The sequence below is a fragment of the Paramisgurnus dabryanus genome, chromosome 20, assembly GCF_030506205.2.
Source record: "Paramisgurnus dabryanus chromosome 20, PD_genome_1.1, whole genome shotgun sequence".
Classification (NCBI taxonomy): Eukaryota; Metazoa; Chordata; class Actinopteri; order Cypriniformes; family Cobitidae; genus Paramisgurnus; species Paramisgurnus dabryanus.
Window position 1 is genome coordinate 15318853 of NC_133356.1, and position 19019 is coordinate 15337871.

At 35.3% G+C, this 19019-nt stretch overlaps 3 protein-coding genes across 4 annotated transcripts; 1 reads left to right on the top strand and 2 right to left on the bottom strand.

The window, feature by feature from the left end:
• Nucleotides 1-3125: 3125 nt before the first annotated feature.
• On the bottom strand, nucleotides 3126-7283 carry polr1c (RNA polymerase I and III subunit C). The gene is made up of 9 exons (XM_065296627.2): nucleotides 7172-7283; nucleotides 6888-6959; nucleotides 6676-6783; nucleotides 5837-5969; nucleotides 5555-5674; nucleotides 5177-5329; nucleotides 4529-4678; nucleotides 4109-4225; nucleotides 3126-4011 (listed from the first exon to the last, which is right to left on the bottom strand). Exons 1-9 carry the CDS (start codon nucleotides 7253-7255, stop codon nucleotides 3893-3895), a joined length of 1056 nt encoding a protein of 351 aa, XP_065152699.1. The 5' UTR covers nucleotides 7256-7283; the 3' UTR covers nucleotides 3126-3892.
• A 452-nt stretch (nucleotides 7284-7735) lies between these two features.
• pcgf6 (polycomb group ring finger 6) lies at nucleotides 7736-13561 on the top strand. 2 transcript variants are annotated; one of them, XM_065296628.2, is made up of 10 exons: nucleotides 7736-8065; nucleotides 8534-8633; nucleotides 8722-8818; nucleotides 9048-9103; nucleotides 9239-9298; nucleotides 9411-9531; nucleotides 10509-10536; nucleotides 10695-10793; nucleotides 11956-12042; nucleotides 12930-13561. In XM_065296628.2, exons 1-10 carry the CDS (start codon nucleotides 7952-7954, stop codon nucleotides 12975-12977), a joined length of 810 nt encoding a protein of 269 aa, XP_065152700.1. In that variant the 5' UTR covers nucleotides 7736-7951; the 3' UTR covers nucleotides 12978-13561. The 2 variants fall into 2 exon arrangements, with proteins under 2 accessions (XP_065152700.1, XP_065152701.1); XM_065296629.2 differs by having other exon boundaries at nucleotides 9417-9531.
• Nucleotides 13562-14317: 756 nt separating this feature from the next.
• Nucleotides 14318-17458, bottom strand: inaa (internexin neuronal intermediate filament protein, alpha a). The gene is made up of 3 exons (XM_065296630.2): nucleotides 16191-17458; nucleotides 15401-15525; nucleotides 14318-15281 (listed from the first exon to the last, which is right to left on the bottom strand). The coding sequence occupies exons 1-3, from the start codon at nucleotides 17238-17240 to the stop codon at nucleotides 15038-15040; spliced, it is 1419 nt and encodes a 472-aa protein (XP_065152702.1). The 5' UTR covers nucleotides 17241-17458; the 3' UTR covers nucleotides 14318-15037.
• Between the last annotated feature and the right edge of the window lie 1561 nt (nucleotides 17459-19019).

Genomic DNA, 19019 nt, shown 5'->3' on the forward strand with positions numbered 1-19019 from the left:
GTTTCCCACATTATTAGTAAATTTCAACCAACCTCAGATAACACATTTACATATTTACAGACCACCATGATGCATTTTGCACTCCAACTAAGAAAATACTATAAAATTGAAAATGTCCAGCCAATGAGCTTCATTGGAGAATGTCAGTGATTGGAATTGATCCTTTATTGAAGTGATCGTAATTTGCTTTCCAAGGAAAATAATACAGTATGTTTTCTAAACAGTTCTGGCCAGCAAAGATATTAGATCTTTTTACTGTCTTTTATCCTTCGAGTGGTTCCTGCCAAAAAGCAAAGCTATGTACTGACACAGTCTGCGAGAGCGGAGAGAAATGGAGAATGCCAAGCGACTCCATCCGTGTGTTCCAGTCTCAACCAGTCTCAGCAGAACCTCCCCAGCGCAGCTGTTATAGTGATGAGAGCCACACAATAGAAGGTGACCCACTTATTGCGCCTTGTCCTTAGGCAACTCGTCGTCTCTGAATACACTCTGGCCCAATTTTAACAGATATCTGTTTACGGCATGTGTCATGGGTGGAATGGTGTAAACGATTGATGCAACGCAAATGCAGTGCCCTTTCCACTAATAACACAGTCGTATGCAAACGTTTGGGCACCCCTGACAATTTCCATGATTTTCATTTATAAATATTTTTTGGATCAGCAATTTCATTTGGATCTATCAAATAACTGAAAGACGCAGTAATGAGGTTTATTGGATTAACAGAAAATGTGCAATATGCATCAAAATGAAATTAGACGGGTGCATAAATTTGGGCACCCTTGGCATTTTGTTAATTTGAATACTTGTAACTACTTAGCACTGATTAATTGAAACACACAATTGGTTTGGTGAGCTCATTAAGCCTTGAACTTCATTGACAGGTGCATTCAATCATGAGAAAAGGTATTTAAGGTGTCCAATTGCAAGTTGTTGTTCTCTTTGACTCTCCCTGAAGAGTGGCAACATGGAGACCTTAAAACAACTCTCAAATGACCTGAAAGCAAAGATTGTTCAATATTATGGTTGAGGGGAAGGCTACAAAATGTTATCGCAAAGAAATAAGTGGCCAGTGTCCACTGTGAGGAACATAGTGAGGAAATGGAAGACCAGAGGCACAGTTCTTCTTAAGGCCAAAAGTGGCAGGCCAAATAAAATATTGGAGAGGCAAAGGCGAAGGATGGCGAGAACGGTCAAAAACAGCCCATAGACCACCTCCAAAGACCTACAACATCAATTTGCTGCAGATGGTGTCACTGTGCATCGTTTAACAACTCTGCGCACTTTCATGCGAAAGAAGCCTTTTCTGCACACATGCCACAAACAGAGTCCCTTGAGGTATGCAAAGGCACAATTGGAAAAGCCAGCTACATTTTGAAATAAGGTGTTGTGGACTGATGAAAGATTTAGTTATTTGGTCATAACAAGGGGGTTATGCATAACGGCAAAAGCACATCAAGTTCCAATAACACTTGCTACCCACAGTAAAATATGGTGGAGGTTCCATCATGTTGTGGGGCTGTGTTGCCAGTGGCGGTACTGGGAATCTAGTTAAAATTGAGGGTCACATGGATTCCACTAAATATCAGCAGATTCTTAAGAATAATGTTGAGAAATCAGTCACAAAGTTGAAGGTACACCGGGGCTAGATATTTCAACAAGACAACGACCCAAAACCCTGCTCAAAATCTACTCTGGCATTTATGCAGAGGAACAAGTACATTCTGATATGTTCTGGAATGGTCATCCCAGTCCCCAGACATGAATATCATTAAACATCTGTGGGGCTGTTCATGCTTGGCAACTATCAAACCTAACTGAACTGGAGATGTTTTGTAAGTAGGAATGGTCCAAAATACATTCATCCAGAATCCAGACACTCATTGCAGGCTATAGGAAGCATCTACAGGCTGGAATTTCTGCTGAAGGAGGCTCTACTAAATATTGATGTGTTTTTTCTATTGGGGTGCCCAAATTTATGCACCCATCTAATTTCGTTTTGATGCATTTTGCATATTTTCTATTAATCCAATAAACCTCATTTCACTACTGATATTGCTGTGCCCTTAGGTTATTTGATAAATCAAAATGAAATTGCTGATCCAAACACCCAAATATTTATAAATGAAAAACATGGAAATTGTCAGGGGTGACCAAACTTATGCGTACGACTAAGTCAAAATGCCAGTTTACATGGAAAAGAAAAATTAATCTAAGGACTTATCCTGGGAACAGCAAACACATTTCCTGTCGAGCTTAATAGACATTAAATACAGAGCTTCGTGCCCAAATCTGCAAAAGTCCATCAGGTGCTGAAGTGATTGAAAGAGAAAGAGATAATACTTTCATTGTGTTGACTACAGCCCTAACTGTGCAAAACAAAGTCCAACAGTGCAAATATAGTAAAGCTACTTTTTAAATTCATCTGCCTCTGGTAACAACCACATATGCTGGACATTAGCTTATAATTCAGTCAGTATGTTTTTATTTCAAAACAGCACATGCTGAATCTAAACATGTTCACTTTATAAGTCTCAATAGAACATAACTATTAGATGTGGATCTGTGTTTTTAACTTTTCAAGCAAGCCCCACATACCGAGACATACCATCATATTAACTTTTAAAGATGCAGATTCTCAGGTCACTGCTACAAAGATTGGAAATAAGTCTCAATAGGTCTGCATTATTTAGTCTACTTGCACAATGGAATTGTATTTACAAATGACTAAACCGAACAAAAATAAACAGGTTTTTTTCTCATGGAAGGTCTGCTTTCGTTTAAAATTAGCAAATAAAATATTTCAAATTAATAACAAATGTTTCTTACCTTATTCATGAGGTAAATAGCCATGTAATAAGCGTGTTAATGCACAGGCAGCCAGTTGTTATCGCAGAAATAAGCCCTGACCGTGTGATCAGGACCCAACGCTAAGGGGAGTGTCTTGTATCACACTGAAGGGGTTTATATACATTAAGCAAATGGTCTTCGGCGAGTAAGGCATAAAGAGCGAAGGATTATTATTCGGATGCTGCCAACAACCAGGCAGGAACAAAGCCAAAGAGATCAAAACATTAATAGTTCTGATAAAATAACACAGACAATTTTTTTTGTCAAAACCAAAGATTTTATACACATGGAAAAACATAAACATGTCACTACATGTCTGGTCAAATGCCATATATAGCATTATATTTGTAATAGTCATAATAAATTGACTATTTAACAGAAGTGGACAATAAAGTACTTTTATTTAACTTGGGTAGATTTTTTCAATTCTGTACACTTTATTCGTTTTTTCTTTGGGAAAACTTTTACTTCACTATATTCCAAAGCATAATACTGTATCGATATTTTTTTATTATTTGATATGAATAATTTAATGTGCAAGTAATTTAGTAAAGTAAGAAAGTTCTACATTTTTTAAATGCAATAAATTATTAAACACAACTTAATATAAAATGCAAATGAGTAAAGTATGACATTATGCTTTAGAATTAAGTCAAGTAAACATTTTTAAAAGAAAAAACCCTAATAAACATTAAAAATGTACTCGAGTAAAAAATACTTTACTGTTCACCTCTGCTATTACATTGCTTAGAGAGTAAACTTAACATAGACACCAAGCATAGTCTTCAGAGATTTACTGTCCTAAGATTGAATAAAGATCTTCTGATGCAAATGTAAGGTCTAAAATTAATGGTGCTGCTGCTAAAGTTCAGTTGTTGGTTGTGCATATGGTGATGGAATTGGTGTGAAATCACAAAGGAAAGCTTTAGACCAAAAGCTACATACAGATTCATGAAACCAATAACACCATTCACTCCACTGATACATGGTCCTTTTAATTCCAGGTATTAGGCAGATTGTGACTGGCCTTAATTTTCTCCATTTAGTCCATGTCTGTTGCATCAAGTGCTGTGAGAAACTTCTGACACTTAGCAATGAGAACATTAATGGCCTCACTAACCAGGACTTCAGGAGACAGTATCCCTGTGGACTCAACTGAGACTGGGAAGAAAAAAAAGATAAAGAAAATTGTAATTTATTACATCATTCGGAAAAAACAATACTATATGGTATGCAACACCCTTCATTATGAACATACATATAAAATGATCCCGCACTCTTCCAAGTTTCACCAAGTTCTTCAAGTCGTCGTGTCGGAGAACTTCTCTGCTGCATGTGTCCAAACGACTGTTGACAACCTTAGCCACTTGCTTTCCTGAAATATATGATTATTTTGTAAAATTATGACACATGCAACTTTTTTCAACATATCAAATGTGACCCTGCCTAAGTAATTTTTGTATTTTAAAAATAATATAAAATAAACATAATAAAAAACATTTTGTAAAAATATATAACTCTGTTATCTTTAATATTGGCTGGGTGAGGCCATGTCAAAGATTAAAATTAAAGTCTAAAATCAAACTTTGATGCTCCATGTCTCATAATTAGATCATGGATTTCACAGGCAGGGTCACAGATACCAACACTACTTGCAAATAAAGTGGGAGAGTCTTACCATTAACATTTTCAAGTTCAATAACTCCAGGTGAGAAGCAACCCTTTAACCTCTCTGCCTTTTCCCCCTCAATGGTCTCTAATAATGTTATTTCAGGAAGAAGTCTGTAACTTGCAGTTGCCACTGGAGAAAACTTGGCATGATCCTTGCCTGTGAGGTGCCAATAAAAAGATTACACAATCTCATGCAGTTTAAGTTAAAGGGGGACATTTCACATGTGTGTGAGCAAAAATTTGCCGGTTTTGGGTTTTTCCTCAAATGCAAATGAGTTGATCTCTGCATTAAATGGCAGTGCCGTGGCTGGATAGTGCAGAATAAGGGGCTGTATTATCCCCTATTCCCCTTATGACATCACAAGGGGAGACAAATTATGAACTAGTTTACTAAAACTAAGATTTTCATGTTATGTCCCCTTTAATCAATGAATAAATATACAAGAAAAAGAGACTACAACCTTTCCTTTTTTGCATTGATAAAATAATTAAGCTAATCCAGATATGAAGATTTTCATTACGGTTTACTCTCCCTCATGTTGTTTACACCCTGATGGTTTTCTTTATTCTTTTTTTGGGAGTAAACTATTCGTTTAACCTTGTTTAAAGAAAAATATTTGCACCTCTGGAAATAAAACAGCCAATGTTAGTTTACCTATTCCTTTGACACAGTGCATGACTATATCAAGTTCATGTCCTGGTCGGAGCTGTGCCAGGAGAATGTCATCATGCACAGGGCCAATCTTGGCATCTGCAAACACATCGGCTTGGTTTCCAACAGGGACCCATTTAATGTCACCCGAGTACACTGAAACCGAACACAAGAGGTCAGTGTAAAAGTGTAAACACAACAGTGAAACATTAAAGGTTTGATTGTGGTGAGAAAAGTAATATTGATGTAAACTTAATCTCTAAAGACAGTCACAGTACTCTGATGGATTTTTGTGCAATCAAAATGTTTTAAATATTTGTGAAATGCGTGACCTTTATGCAACACATAACGGAATGATCAAGTAAGTATCACTTTACTCACCCATGTGATGGAGATATAACTCCTTGGGATCTGCAGAGTCTTTAGGTGCTCTAGGATTTCGGGAGCATTTTACCTTTAGCTGAAGCTGAATTGTGTCGATTTCCGTGCCCTCCTGATCCTCTGATAAACAAAACACACACTTCTAATCTCTGTCTTCATATCTTTATGACTTAATCTTAATACTGGCAGTCATGTTAGAATAACAAGCTTATTATTGAGGACAACATATAATCTGATAAAAATATACAAATCATGCTGATTATGTTTGCTAAGTGTTCTCACCTGCATTTCTGTACTCAAAAAGACGAGGATCTGCTTTAATGGGCACTAGACCAAGTCTATGGGCCAAAATCTCATCCTGAATAATGGATGTGTTATTGTAAATGAACACTTTTTCAATTGCCATTGTTGGGACCTAAATTGGTAAATGAGACAAAATAACAATTAAACAATGAGAAAAGTATGAGGGCAGTGTGTTAATAAGCTATATAATTACTATAATCTACTGTTTCAAGAACAGCTTTTATATAACAAAGGGGAGACCCATACTGGTTGCCATATATTCGACAGAATATTTCTCAGGGTGGGTTCATGTACATGAATTTAAATTTAAGGGAAAAAGATTATTTTTTTTATCTTTATAGTCCATGAAGACCATAAACACATGATAACTACACTATGGGGTATGCTGCTACACCAGAACCTGTATTTCATATTTTTTCTATGAAAATAAAAAGTAAAATAATAGTAAGGTTATTTTTAAAACAAAACGCATGCAAGGATTATGATATTATGAAATCCTTATTTTTTTTTTTACATTTTTTTTGGAATATTCGTTATTTATTTTTTCTATAGATTAGTTACAAAAAATATTCTTATATATATATATATATATGTTATATATGCTTTATATAACTTAATAAAAACTTCAAAGACAACATACAGTACTAGAAAACATTTGACTCAAAACCTTGTAGTAACTTAGATATGATCTTGTGTCAAGTAGCCCCAGTCTCCAATACAAAAACACTATATTTTTTTATTTACAAGAACACTATAATAGCAAAAGATAAGGTAGGTGAGACGTAAATGCATATAGGTAAAATGTCATTTAAACATACCTCAGCAAGTAATATACGGCGAAAAGCATTTGCTATAGCAGCATCTATTCCAATCATATCAAACTCCAACGTGGTTTCATCCGAATGAATAATATCGATCTTGAAGTTCTGAAGAGTAAAGTTATACACGTTTACACCAATTAAGTATAAAAGACTTAGCAACTAATGGCAATGAACGTAAACATTTAAGTAAAGTGCAGTTAAACACACACCTTTTTAAAATTTTCCAGGTCCCATGTGTCATCGTAACCAGGATAATTTCCAGGATAATCTGTAGTATGGACCTGAGTTTGGTTGAAATACAATACAATTAAATATGTGTGTGCATTATAAACGCCTCTTAATGAAAAAGTTAACATATACATGTGTAAAGAAAACTGTATCGCATGTGCAAACGTATATTATCAAATTGCGAATGCTTAATTGCCTAATAAATGTATATTCACACAGACAAACAGTTAACCATATGCAATTCTCTCGCAGAGCAATAACTTACATTTTTCACCCCAAATTCACCCAATATTACTCGATCACGAATTTCATCCACGTTGCTCCTGGACGCCGCCATCTTTGCTGTCATACGTTCCTTGCGCCGGTAGAGAGCAGTAAAACATTGCCAAAACGAAAACGTTTCTGACTGTTGCGTTTACTTATACATAATGACGAAGATTTAAACATCTTATAAAATACAAACAATGCGTTTCATAAAGGAAATTCGTGGCAGTATTTTATTTTCAATTAAGGAATTCCAAAACTTCAATAATTTTTATGCAAAATCTTTTTTCAAATCTACATAGAGCTCACAAAAGTTAATGTTTACATATAAAAGTATAGTTGTAATCTGGGAAAATAATCAGTATGCAATCCGTTATGCATGTATTTGTACTACCTTAACTTTTTGATTTATGTATACACATTTTTACATTTCTGTGTTTGTTTTAGTTTATATCTTTACGCCTATTAGTTATTTAATTTTATTTATTTCGTTTGTTTACCCCACAACCACTATCATCTGAGGACTTTTATTCTAGTCTGGTTAAGTGCGGCACCAACGTGTTGCTTTTGAGCGTGGGACTTTTATTCTGGACTGAATAAACTGCTTCACTGAGTACAGCGCGAACACCGTGAAGGTGCACAGAAGTGTTTTTTAAACTTATACCTGAAATGATTATTGGCGATACCGCTAGAGTGAACGCATACAGACACTATAGAAGACACCAGACAGGCACTGAGTTGTTGTGCAGTTGTTTTGAGAACTTGATTGTTTGGGTGGACTATGGACGGAACTGTAGAGACAGTTGAAGTGGAGGGATCTGCGCGTGGGTCCATAAGCCCTTCCCTCTGTCACGCTGTGTCCGACCACAACGAGATAAATAAACCCGACGACGAGGTAACTTGCACCATCAAGTTTAAAGTTTGTTCCAGGAAGTTTAAGTATTATTATCTTACCTTTAAATGTAGCCTGCATGTACCTTCTATCTCTTGTTTTATCTCCTTTACAGTGCAATAAATGCTTTCAATTTTTTTAAATGTTGTTATGTTATAGCCTGATGCTACAATCATTTGATCTACAATTAATACAGAATTTTAGAAATGTTTGTAAATTGATTAAAAAGAAAAACATTAAGACCCTTGACCGCAGTGGTTCTCAAACTGGGGGGCATGCGATGGTGCTGGGGCCAAAGTTTTATGACATTTTATCAAATTCATGAATTCTTTAGTATTTACGTTTTGTACTTTTTGTATATAAACTATGTTGTACTATTTTTCTCTAGTTTTGTCAATAATCTATCCGGATTATTTATGTATTTATTTTATTCCTGCATATTAAATGAAAACTCTGTTTTTTTCTGTTAAGGATTTGCTGCCTCTCAGGAATTTTTATCCCTATATTCGCTGTGCCCTCTGCAATGGCTTTTTCATTGATGCAACCACCATTACAGAGTGTCTTCATACTTGTAAGTATTGATGATTTTTTTTTTGTAAAAACTGCCCTTTAACATTACATATATTTATCTTACTTGTGTTTTCTTTCCATTCCCCCAGTTTGTAAGAGCTGCATAGTAAAGCACTTTTTCTACAGCAACAGGTGTCCAAACTGTGCTATTGTAGTGCATCAGACACAGCCACTGTACCACGTAAGGTAAGCTGTGACATTAATTTTTATTTTTTATGATGAAATCCTAATAGTCTTGTTTACTAGTTGGGGCTATCACTAGAGATTTAGCTTAGCTGCTATATTCAGGACCCTCCCTTATATAATGGCCTCCCATATGCCTGAAAGTCCCTAAGGGATTTCTGTGTTCTTCACTGTTTGATTTCTATGCTTTAGCTTGTTTGTTAAGGAGTCAAATTTCATCTGTTTCTTTTAGACCTGATAGGCAATTACAAGACATTGTTTTTAAGATGGTGCCATATTTGGAAGAAGGTAATCAGTCTTTTAGTTTTCACTTTAGTTTAACCAAATTGCCCCATACTGGCAAAGTCTTTCATTTGAAGATTACTGTTGTTGTTGTTTTGTGCGTGTGATCAACAATTGACAACTAAATTTGTTTTCCTCAAGATGAAAGGTCAAGAATAAGTGAATTTTATAAAAAGAGAGGGCTTGACGTTCCAAAGCCAGGTTTGTATAAATTAAATCAACTAATGAGATTATTTTATGAATATTTTGTACACCTTTAAAAAGCCTGTTTATTTATGTTCTAATGATGAGAATTTTCTCTCTTTAACCCCAGTGGCAGTGCCAGCCATGGGTCCAGTAAAGCTGCCTCAGAGACATAAGAAAGATGCCCTGCCTCAGTCTATTTTTACAATTCCCTCAGAGCTGGATGTGTCTCTGATGTTGGAGTTTTTGGGGTCAGTAAGGTTTCCTGTTTTTGCAAATTTATCAGTAACATTAAAGCTCCACCTCTGAAATGGCTTTCCTTTTTTGGGCTGACATCACCTTCTTATCTCAACTCCTCTCCTTTATTCATTTGTACACTGTAAAGAAATTCCTTGTTGCACTTACATTTTTAATTTATTTCAACTTTCTTGACTAGTAAGGAGTTGCGATTTTAAAATTTGCTATAAATCCTTTAGTATAAAAAATGTAACATAATGGGTTTTAAAAGCTGTTTTATGTTTACTTGGGGGTGGGAATTACCAATGGCCGCACGATACAATATTATCATGGTCCTTATGGCACAATACCATATTATTGCGCTTTTAGATTTATTATGATATTCTTCAGTATATTGCTGGGGGGATTGGCTTCATCTCACTTAAATTTTATTGCTGCAAAATGTGATTATCAGGTAGGCAAACTTGCCAACACTTTTATGAAAACCTGTCATAAATGTTGTATGCACCTGGCAAAATATTTGTATTATAGTCTAGTCCTTACTTAACCCTTCTGCTTCAATTTAAAACATACTTAAGTTCAAAATAAACAAAAATGTTCATGCGAACGCACAAGGGTTAAATGCACACAGGTATGCACTGCTCTGCTACTATACTACAGGTATTTCGAACAATGCAAAATGAAAATGCTACTTGGTGTCCGTGTATTGACACAGTATCATTGTGAAAAATATCACAATACTATGCTGTATCCCCCCACCCCTAATGTTTACTAATTTCTAAATCCCAAGGAGTTCATGTGCACCACAAGATGGAGCCAATCTATCAAAAAACAGAAGATTCTTCATAGGCATTGTTCTGTTTTCTTGATCGAACTTGTTATACAGTGGTATAATTGCAAATGCCCATCCTTGTTTTATTTGTTATTATACAAATAAAAGAGATGTGCTCTGTATTTAAATCTATTTATCTTGCATATCTTTGATTTACAGAGCTGAAGAAGGAGTTGCAAATTATAAGGTAATGTTCACATTTTGTCAATAGCTTTGATATGTAACTTGATGACTTTTACGCAGATAAGACTTCAAAACAAATAGCATTTTTTTTGTTCTTGTGAAATAAATGGCTGAATGCTAGTTATTTTTTGTGTGCATGTCGATAATATTTTTACTTTTAAGCCTCTAGAGAGGAAGTATGTGCGTGTGTCAGGGCAAGCTACTATCCGTCATGTGGAGCTCTTCATCCGGAGGAAGATGGAGCTGAGTCCAAATTGCAAGGTGAAGCAATGTTGTTTCTGCTTTTTTTATCGCATCCACATTTTTTGAATCCTGGAATTTAAATCACAAACCATGTCTCCACAACAGTCCATTTGTAAGGAAACAGTTAACAGGTTGTTTTTCATGTAACCAGAGGCATATATCCTGGCTCAGATGGCCAGCTCTGTCAGAGGTCTGACACTGTCTGAGGATGTGTCTGGTGAACAAACCACTGCTGTGTCAGACGCTCAATAATTCAATCTGACAGGTCTGGTAAAGTCAGTCAGACGCTAATTAAACAGGGATGCTGAGTCATGTTTTTGCTTCTTTATTTGTCTACATTTCTGCTTTTGCCAGACCCTTATCAAAGCAACAACATTATATTCATTGTATACGTTATAATATTTTGAGTTATACCATCTTGGCATTGCTGCTGGCATGTTCTGCCAATGAGATAGACTCTTAATTCAGCCAAATCAATCTCTAGTAAACCATTGCTCTTTCCAGTATAAGCCTTTATGAAAGAGCATTTAATAAAATAATGTTAATAGCATCTTCACTTTTTTCTTTCAACGCTTCAATGACTCTCCATCACACTTTACAGTCCTGCCACGTTGCCGTTTAATTAGTTCTCCCCTAATCCCAATTCTGGATAAGGATTGGAATCTTTAAAAAGGGCCATGGCTCAGTCAAGCGCAAAAATAGCTGTCTGCAGTTGTGAATAGCAGTGGTTATGTTTGAAAAGAAAATCTCATGCTTTGTTATTCTTATTTATATTATTCAGCTTTACCAGTGCAGACTAAGACAATTGCATCTGGTATAAAATAGCCTTTGAAGAGTTGAGGTGGAGGTAGCATGTTGTACGGTTAAACGGATGTTGGATTAATGGCTTATGGTATTTACCTGGCACCTGATCACTTAGTCTTGATTAGCCAAAACTTATCTGGATACACGGTTGGTGTGGTTTGTACCAGGACAACCTGTTTTACATAATAGACGCTAAAAATCACCTAATTATGTTGGGAATAGCCTATTTTAGAACAGCATGCCATTGAAATTGTAGAAGTTTAGTTGTTTACAGTTTCTGAATGTGTCAATGCTGTACTGTATACATGTACACATTAAATCTGTCTTAATATTTGAGTTGTGTTGTAGTATTATAGTTAATAATTTTCTTTGGCAGGTTGATGTTGTATGCGGACAGCATCTCCTTGAGCAGTACCAGTCTTTGAGCGAAGTGTGTAACACCCTGGGGAAAAATTCATTTAAGGTGGGTGCCATCCTTTGCAAATGACATTAGCTTTCTTTTTACCTTCACCTCCATAAGAGAACAACTCATGATTTTCTCTCTATAACTTTCATAGAACTGGTATATATTACAGGACTTGTATAATTATTGATGCAATTGTGGTTTTTTTTTTGCTTTTTTCCTTAAGAAATAGTAAAACGTAAAGTGTAGAAAGTGTATACGCAAGGCAAAAACAGTACAGAACTTAAAGAAATTGTTACTTGATTTAAAAAATTGTCCATTGGCTAATTTACAGTGATCCGACGAACAGCAACAAACAACGCTGTGTCCGTGTTTGTTGGCATTTGGCAAATAATGCTTACAACCCTAAAAATAGCTAGATGTAACAGATATCCATCTAAAGTCTATGTGCATAGAAATCTAGCCTAGACTTGTGTTTAGTCAGTAGCAGTGTGATGTTTTAGAGAGACTCAGCTCGGCTGGTATAAACTGCTAATAAGTGTGAACTACAGGCGCCTTGTCTAGTTCCTGTCTCACTCTGTCATCACACAGCATTACATTAGAGCCTCACCTGCTGCGTGATATGTGTTATGTCGTCTGAAAATAGCATTTACATGAAGGCTTGTGGTTGTTACCACCAATCTTTACTGCAAATTCTTTTGGGTCAAGTATTTCTTTACAAAATTAAATTGGGTATTTGTATGTTTCTTTGAGAGAGAGAGACAGACCAGGTTCAGAACATCTGCTATATGTACTGTAACGTGGTAATTTTTTGTATGATTAAAAAAATTTTGTTAGTAGTATGAATTAATATTAAAATGACAGCAATCTTCCAGAATAAGACATTTATTATGTTTATTAAGACATTAAAATGTAAGTTAAATTCTCGTGTCTCTTTGCTCTTTCAGGATGGGATGTTGGTTTTACATTTTGGACTAATGCTGCCGGCTCAGTGAACCTATAGAAAGACCAACTACTGTGAACTTAGTCATAGCGATTTAATTTCAAGAGCTAAACTGAGCTTTAAAAGATTGTATCCTATGCAAAAATGATGCCTTCCTTGATCAATTTGCTAGAAAGATACCACACTTGTTTCAGCAAATGCACTGATAAACTTCAGCACTGTAATGAGTTATTTACACCAAACACTGTATAATAGCAATAGAATTTGGTTTATTATTATTTTTTTTGTAGTTTACAGGTCTGTTAGTTTTCTGTTTTATACCTCTGTTATGTTGCAGAAACATAAGGGGGCGATTTTACTCTACACCTAGGAGTGCAGGTGTTTTACAAGTTAGGGTAAAATAGTGTATGATTCTAGAACAATTAACAGTGATTATATTAATTAAATAAAAAGAAAAGGTATATTTTCTTTGTAAAATGCAGTGTGCCCACAGTGTCATAGCATTGCAAGATATTAGTTTTCTCTAAATGGTTAATTATTTCATTGTCTTCCTCATCTTTCAAATGTGAATCGAGTGCATTACTCTCTGTGTTTCTCAGGTTTTTTCTACAAAATCGTCTGAGAATAAAAAAATACCTTAACAAAAGCTTCATTTATGGAGTCAAGTCTTTTTTTACAGCAACATTATGAGTTAATGCAGGTGTGTGCTTGGCCAGACGTGTTTGTGTGTGTGCACGTATCAGCACAGACACACACACACACACACACACACACACACATAAATAACACACCCATTTTTATTTAGAAATCTTTACAGTTTTGAGAATTCCTTTGTAAATATACCCCACTTTATTAAACTAATTAAGATTTGAGGCCGTCAATTGTAGGAGCTTCTTTGTTAACCATTATCACCCTTAAATGCTTTAGAGATAGGATTGCTAAAAGAGTAAGAGGAGGGGAGGGGTCGAGGACACATAAATCCGTGGGGACAGTCTAGACTGGAGACCGTAAAAAATAGTTTCCATGAGAACCGCATCCACTACAAATACTACATCAAATGAATGTACTTTTGTTTTAGGTAACATCTTAAAATATTTAGTACAGTGTAGTGTCATAGTCTCTTTAAATTTAGAAACAAAATTTGAATTTGTTAAACTGGTAATTTACCTTGATCACGTGTTCACTGTATCAGTTTGAATAAACTTGACGTTTGCTGTCTTATCCATTTACATAAGGAGCTTCTTTTGGTGATTATAAAGGGAATTTAAAAGGGCATCTGATTTTAGGTGGAGGGAGGTATCGATCAGATCTTTAAATCCTCTGTTGTGTGTGGAAAGAAACAGAATCCATTAGCATTCAAACAGAAGGTCAGCTTTACTATTAAAAACAATGAAATGCATTTCAGATATAATATATTTAGATATATGTACACTTGGATGTTGCTATTGAGCATTGCTTATAAAGACTTGAATAAACAACAATGGTCAAAGAAATACATGAGAGGCATTATTCATCCTGGTGGGCATATCGTAAAATCAAATACCATTCAAACTACAGATTTGTGATACATTTTTATTAATGTTAAAGAGAGCCAAATATGGACAATACGAAGAAACATGATACTCAAATTGCTGCTGTTAATGTGTTTAAGGCATACATGTGGTACAGTTTAAGTATAATTTAGTTGTTTGGTCCTCTATTTGAAATATGCCATAATGCTACCCAACAATACATGATAATACAGTACATGTGAATTTATCTAAAATCATTAAATTGTGTCTACAAAAACTCTTCTCTCCATAAAGGTTAATAGTCTTATAACATCATTTACAGTGCTAAAATACTATCCATAATGCTACATTAATTAGGAGATACAGGAAATATTTGAGGCAGTAATTCTGTAGTGTGATACCAACATTCTGTATATATGATGTTTACAACCATGTCACAGTAAGAATATCTTAAAAGTGCTTTTACCATAAACTACTAATGGCAGTGTTTACTATGTCAAACATTAAGACAGACATCACACAATGATTAAAATCAGTTTCTCACTAGAGAAAAACATATTAAACACAACATTATCTATAGCATGTGTCAGATTTTATCTTTCTAGTTAGATTTAGCATCAACATTATCACTCTTTTCTTCCTTCATAATAACAGCAGTTTCCTCAATGTTTTTATCCCGCTTGATGGCTGCCTTAGATTTGGATTGTGTCTCTTCCTCTTTTTCTTTTTTGGGATTGCGATTTGATGTAAAAGTGGAAAGACTCTGAAACCCATAACTAATGCTGGGTGTGCTGGGGAAAGTGATCCCAGAACTGAAGTGGGTTTCTTCACCCTCCAGTAGTTTCCTAAAAGGACATTGATAGTTATTTTTTGTCATAGGTACATTAATGTGACATTCTCATTCTTTCGCTTTCTTTATGGGTAATTAAAATAGTAACAATGAATAACTGCCTGTGTACCGTACCTGTATGCTGCAATTTCAATGTCTAACGCCATCTTGACATTCAACAGATCCTGATACTCTCTGAGGTGATGTGCCATTTCACTTTTAGTATTTCTAAGCTCGAGGTCCAGCTGCCCAACGGTTTCCTGGTTAGGGTCAATGAAAACAAATATTATTTTAACACTATTGTGCAATGTCCATCATAAGATGGACAGATGTTGCTTTATAAAGTAATATGGTACATTAAGTCAGTTTATGTGTTGGTTTGTTGGACTTTTTATATTTACATGACCACCTCACTAGCAAGTAATTAATGATGTCTCCACCTAAATTAGACAGTCTTGGTTAAAAAAAAACTCTCATTAGGAGCTCCAGAGACACTAATCTGATTTAAGGTGGCACTTTTTCACTTTCAAGAAATTGAAATAGGCCTATTATAGTTCATAGTAAATATGTAATGGTATATGGTACTAACTGTTTAGTAAATATCAATATTTGCAAAATATTTGTGTTATATCAATATAAAATAAATTGTGTTTATTTCACCAGGTGACCATGACCTTGCAGAAGCCACCCTTGCAAAATCCTCTTTATCAGAGAGACTCTTTAGTCGTATTAACCTCGTGCGCATTAGTTCAGCACCATGGACAGAGGCCGCCCAGAAACCATCGAGCTCAGATAACTTATTAAAACATCATGAATTGCATTTTAAAGTGTACATGATAATAATTAACACCCCCAGCTCCACCTAAATAAAATACAAACCCTTTAGGGACACCTCAAGAACAATACATTGTAATTATGTGCCTACCTGATATCCTGCGATCTCGGCATTGTGCGCATCTTCCATCTCACGGATCTGTCGTTCAAGCGATTCGTTTGTGCCTCGTAAGGTTTCAACTTCGATGGTTTTGGATTGCAGTTGTCTTCTGTAATCATTGATCTCCTCCCTCGTGGCTCTCATTGTCTCGTTGGTTTTACTGGCTTGCTCGTTTAGACTGGCAAACTTTGATTTGTACCATTCTTCGGCAGACTGTTGGTTCTTATATGCGATGGTTTCATACTGGCCTCGGATTTCTTTCAGTGCCGAAGTGAGATCGGGCTTGGATAACTCCACTTCCACAGATATCTGGGCTGCTTGGATCATGCTTGTTAACTCTGTCACCTCTTCATCATGCACTTTCCTCAAAAAATTGATCTCGTCCAAAAGGGACTCGAGTTTTCTTTCCAGATCCACTCGTACCATTGTGGCATCATCCACGTCCTTTTTGTATGCTCTGAGAGCCTGTTCGGCTTCTTCTCGTGCTCGAATCTCGTCCTCCAACTTGCTTCGGAGTTTTTGCATGTCTTCCTCTATGTTGTCTCGTTCTATAAGTATATGAGACTTCTCATTGTTCATTTCATCAAGCTGGGCGCGAAGATCTCTGATCTCTTGTTGATAGAGTTCAGACAGTCTAGACGGCTCGGTCTGCTTTTGGCGGAGGGTGATAAGTTCGGTCTCCAGGACTTTATTGTGCTGCTCCAGGTTGCGCACTTTCTCAATAAACATAGCAAAACGGTCATTGAGACCCTGCAGTTGTTCCTTTTCATTGGTTCGAATGATTTTGAACTCGTTGTTTATGACAGACGCTTGCGAGAAATCCACGTTGTCGAAAGGGATCGGGGAGAAGGAAGATGACCGGCCCGATCTCTTGTAAAACGCGGCGGGAGTTGCGCTGCTGGGGGACCTAAAACCACTGGAAGACGCAGAACCCCGTGGAGAGACATTGCTCAGTCTAGATGGGGAAGCCGTAAAACGAGGGGTTTCCCCAAAAATCCGTCTATAGGATGAGGACATGTACAGGTCTGACCCGTAACTCATCTTGGTAACAACTGATGGAGTCTAAAAATGGGTGTGATTCTCGTTATATACCCGGCGGACGCTTCCATTAAACAACGTATTATGTTCCCTCTTGTGGTGACAATCAAAATTATAGTACCGTAATATTTATAACTTCAAAGCGTTGTTTTAGTTTATTTGTTTTCGAATCGATTGACCGTACATTTCACATAAAGATTTTCTGAATTCTTTGAAACAGCAATGTGTAGATGGAACTGTCCGGATTTGCGCAGTGCTGAAACAGTTAAATCCAGTGGGTCTATTTTTAACTTATGATCTAACCTCTTGTTTAAGTTTCTTTATGCTTTCTTTAAAATGTAATCCGTGTAAATTTAATCCCTTCAAAGCAAAACACACTTCAACCCATTTTATAAGACATAGGCTCACTTAAACCTCTATATTTGAAATCTCATCACTTTCTATGTTTTTAATTACCTTTACATCCTTAAATGTATATTTTGTAAACTATTATATACATATTTATATATAGGGTTAATAAAAAAAACAGGGTTTATATCTTTATAAGTGATATCGACACAATTTGTGTTATTATTCTTTTTTTTTTGCTAAAAATGTATGCCTGCAAATAACTGCACAACCTTTAACAAATATTAATACTTATAAGCCATATATTTATTTATTTGCCATTTAAAATGTGTACACCTGCCTATATTAAAACCGAATTACACACACAAACACACATATACACTGCAAAAGATTTTCAAGAAATACATTTCTCAGTATTTTTGTCTTGTTTTTAGTAAAAATATCAGAAAATTCTTAAATTAATATGCTTTTTCTTGATGAACAAAACGACCCAAGAAAATAAGTTTTTATACCAAAGATATCGTATTTAAGTGATTTTCTGCATAAAACAAGGAAAAAATATTCCAATGGGGTAAGCTAATTTTTCTAGAATTTTTCTTGAATTTAGTGTTTTTTTTGCTTACCCCATTGGCAGATTGTTTTGCTTGTTTTATGCACAAAATCACCTAAATTTGATATTTTTGGTCTAAAAACTAGACTCATTTTCTTGGGTCGTTTTGCTCATCCAGAAAAAGCATCTTAATTTAAGAATTTTTGATATTTGTACTGAAAACAAGACAAAAATACTAAGAAAATATGTGATATTGACACACATATTTTTTTGTTTGTTTGTTTGTTTGTTTTTTGGCAAAAAATGTAGGCCTGCAAATAACTTCTGCACAGCCTTTAACAAACATTAATACTAACAAGCCATAAATATTTATTTATTTATTTATTTATGTTTTCCATTTAAAATGTGTACACTTGTACCTAATTTCATTTAACGTAATCATAACGTAACTTACATTTACATATTTACACTTTCGTCTTTTAATATTAACATATCTAAATCGTCAATTGTCAGATGTAGGATAAATATTGAATTGGTTAATAATCTGAAAACATATCAATCAACAACAGTTGACAGCCAGTAGATGGCAGTATTTCTCTTCTAATGCGATCCTTCTTTTAGAGTTTTGACCAGGTTTCGACGGATCATGATTTCTGCTTTATTCTGATCATTTATACTTCCTAAATATTACAAGACTGCAACAAAAATACAATACTCTCAATCTGGTTCAAGTCACTATTTATAGAGTCTATCTCTAGCTGTTCTGTGACCTTCGCTTCTAGATTAATGTTACACTCTACATGTATATTTGTATGACGTCATTTCCACAGCTTGTCAACAATGAAGCGCAAAATAGGAATTACTTTGTCTAAAAGACATGGTAA

What these genes read in the sequence shown, in the direction of transcription:
- polr1c (XM_065296627.2), bottom strand. Translation starts at nt 7,255, where the DNA reads ATGACAGCAAAGATGGCGGCGTCCAGGAGCAACGTGGATGAAATTCGT. An exon ending in GCCGTATATTACTTGCTGAG is followed by an intron (nt 5,970 to 6,675) that starts GTATGTTTAAAT and finishes TTACCAATTTAG; the next exon opens with GTCCCAACAATGGCAATTGA. An exon ending in AGTGCGGGATCATTTTATAT is followed by an intron (nt 4,012 to 4,108) that starts GTATGTTCATAA and finishes TTTTCTTCCCAG; the next exon opens with TCTCAGTTGAGTCCACAGGG.
- pcgf6 (XM_065296628.2), top strand. Translation starts at nt 7,952, where the DNA reads ATGGACGGAACTGTAGAGACAGTTGAAGTGGAGGGATCTGCGCGTGGG. An exon ending in TAAATAAACCCGACGACGAG is followed by an intron (nt 8,066 to 8,533) that starts GTAACTTGCACC and finishes TTTTCTGTTAAG; the next exon opens with GATTTGCTGCCTCTCAGGAA. An exon ending in CTGATGTTGGAGTTTTTGGG is followed by an intron (nt 9,532 to 10,508) that starts GTCAGTAAGGTT and finishes TTTGATTTACAG; the next exon opens with AGCTGAAGAAGGAGTTGCAA.
- inaa (XM_065296630.2), bottom strand. Translation starts at nt 17,240, where the DNA reads ATGAGTTACGGGTCAGACCTGTACATGTCCTCATCCTATAGACGGATT. An exon ending in CCGAGATCGCAGGATATCAG is followed by an intron (nt 15,526 to 16,190) that starts GTAGGCACATAA and finishes GACCCTAACCAG; the next exon opens with GAAACCGTTGGGCAGCTGGA. An exon ending in ATTGAAATTGCAGCATACAG is followed by an intron (nt 15,282 to 15,400) that starts GTACGGTACACA and finishes ATGTCCTTTTAG; the next exon opens with GAAACTACTGGAGGGTGAAG.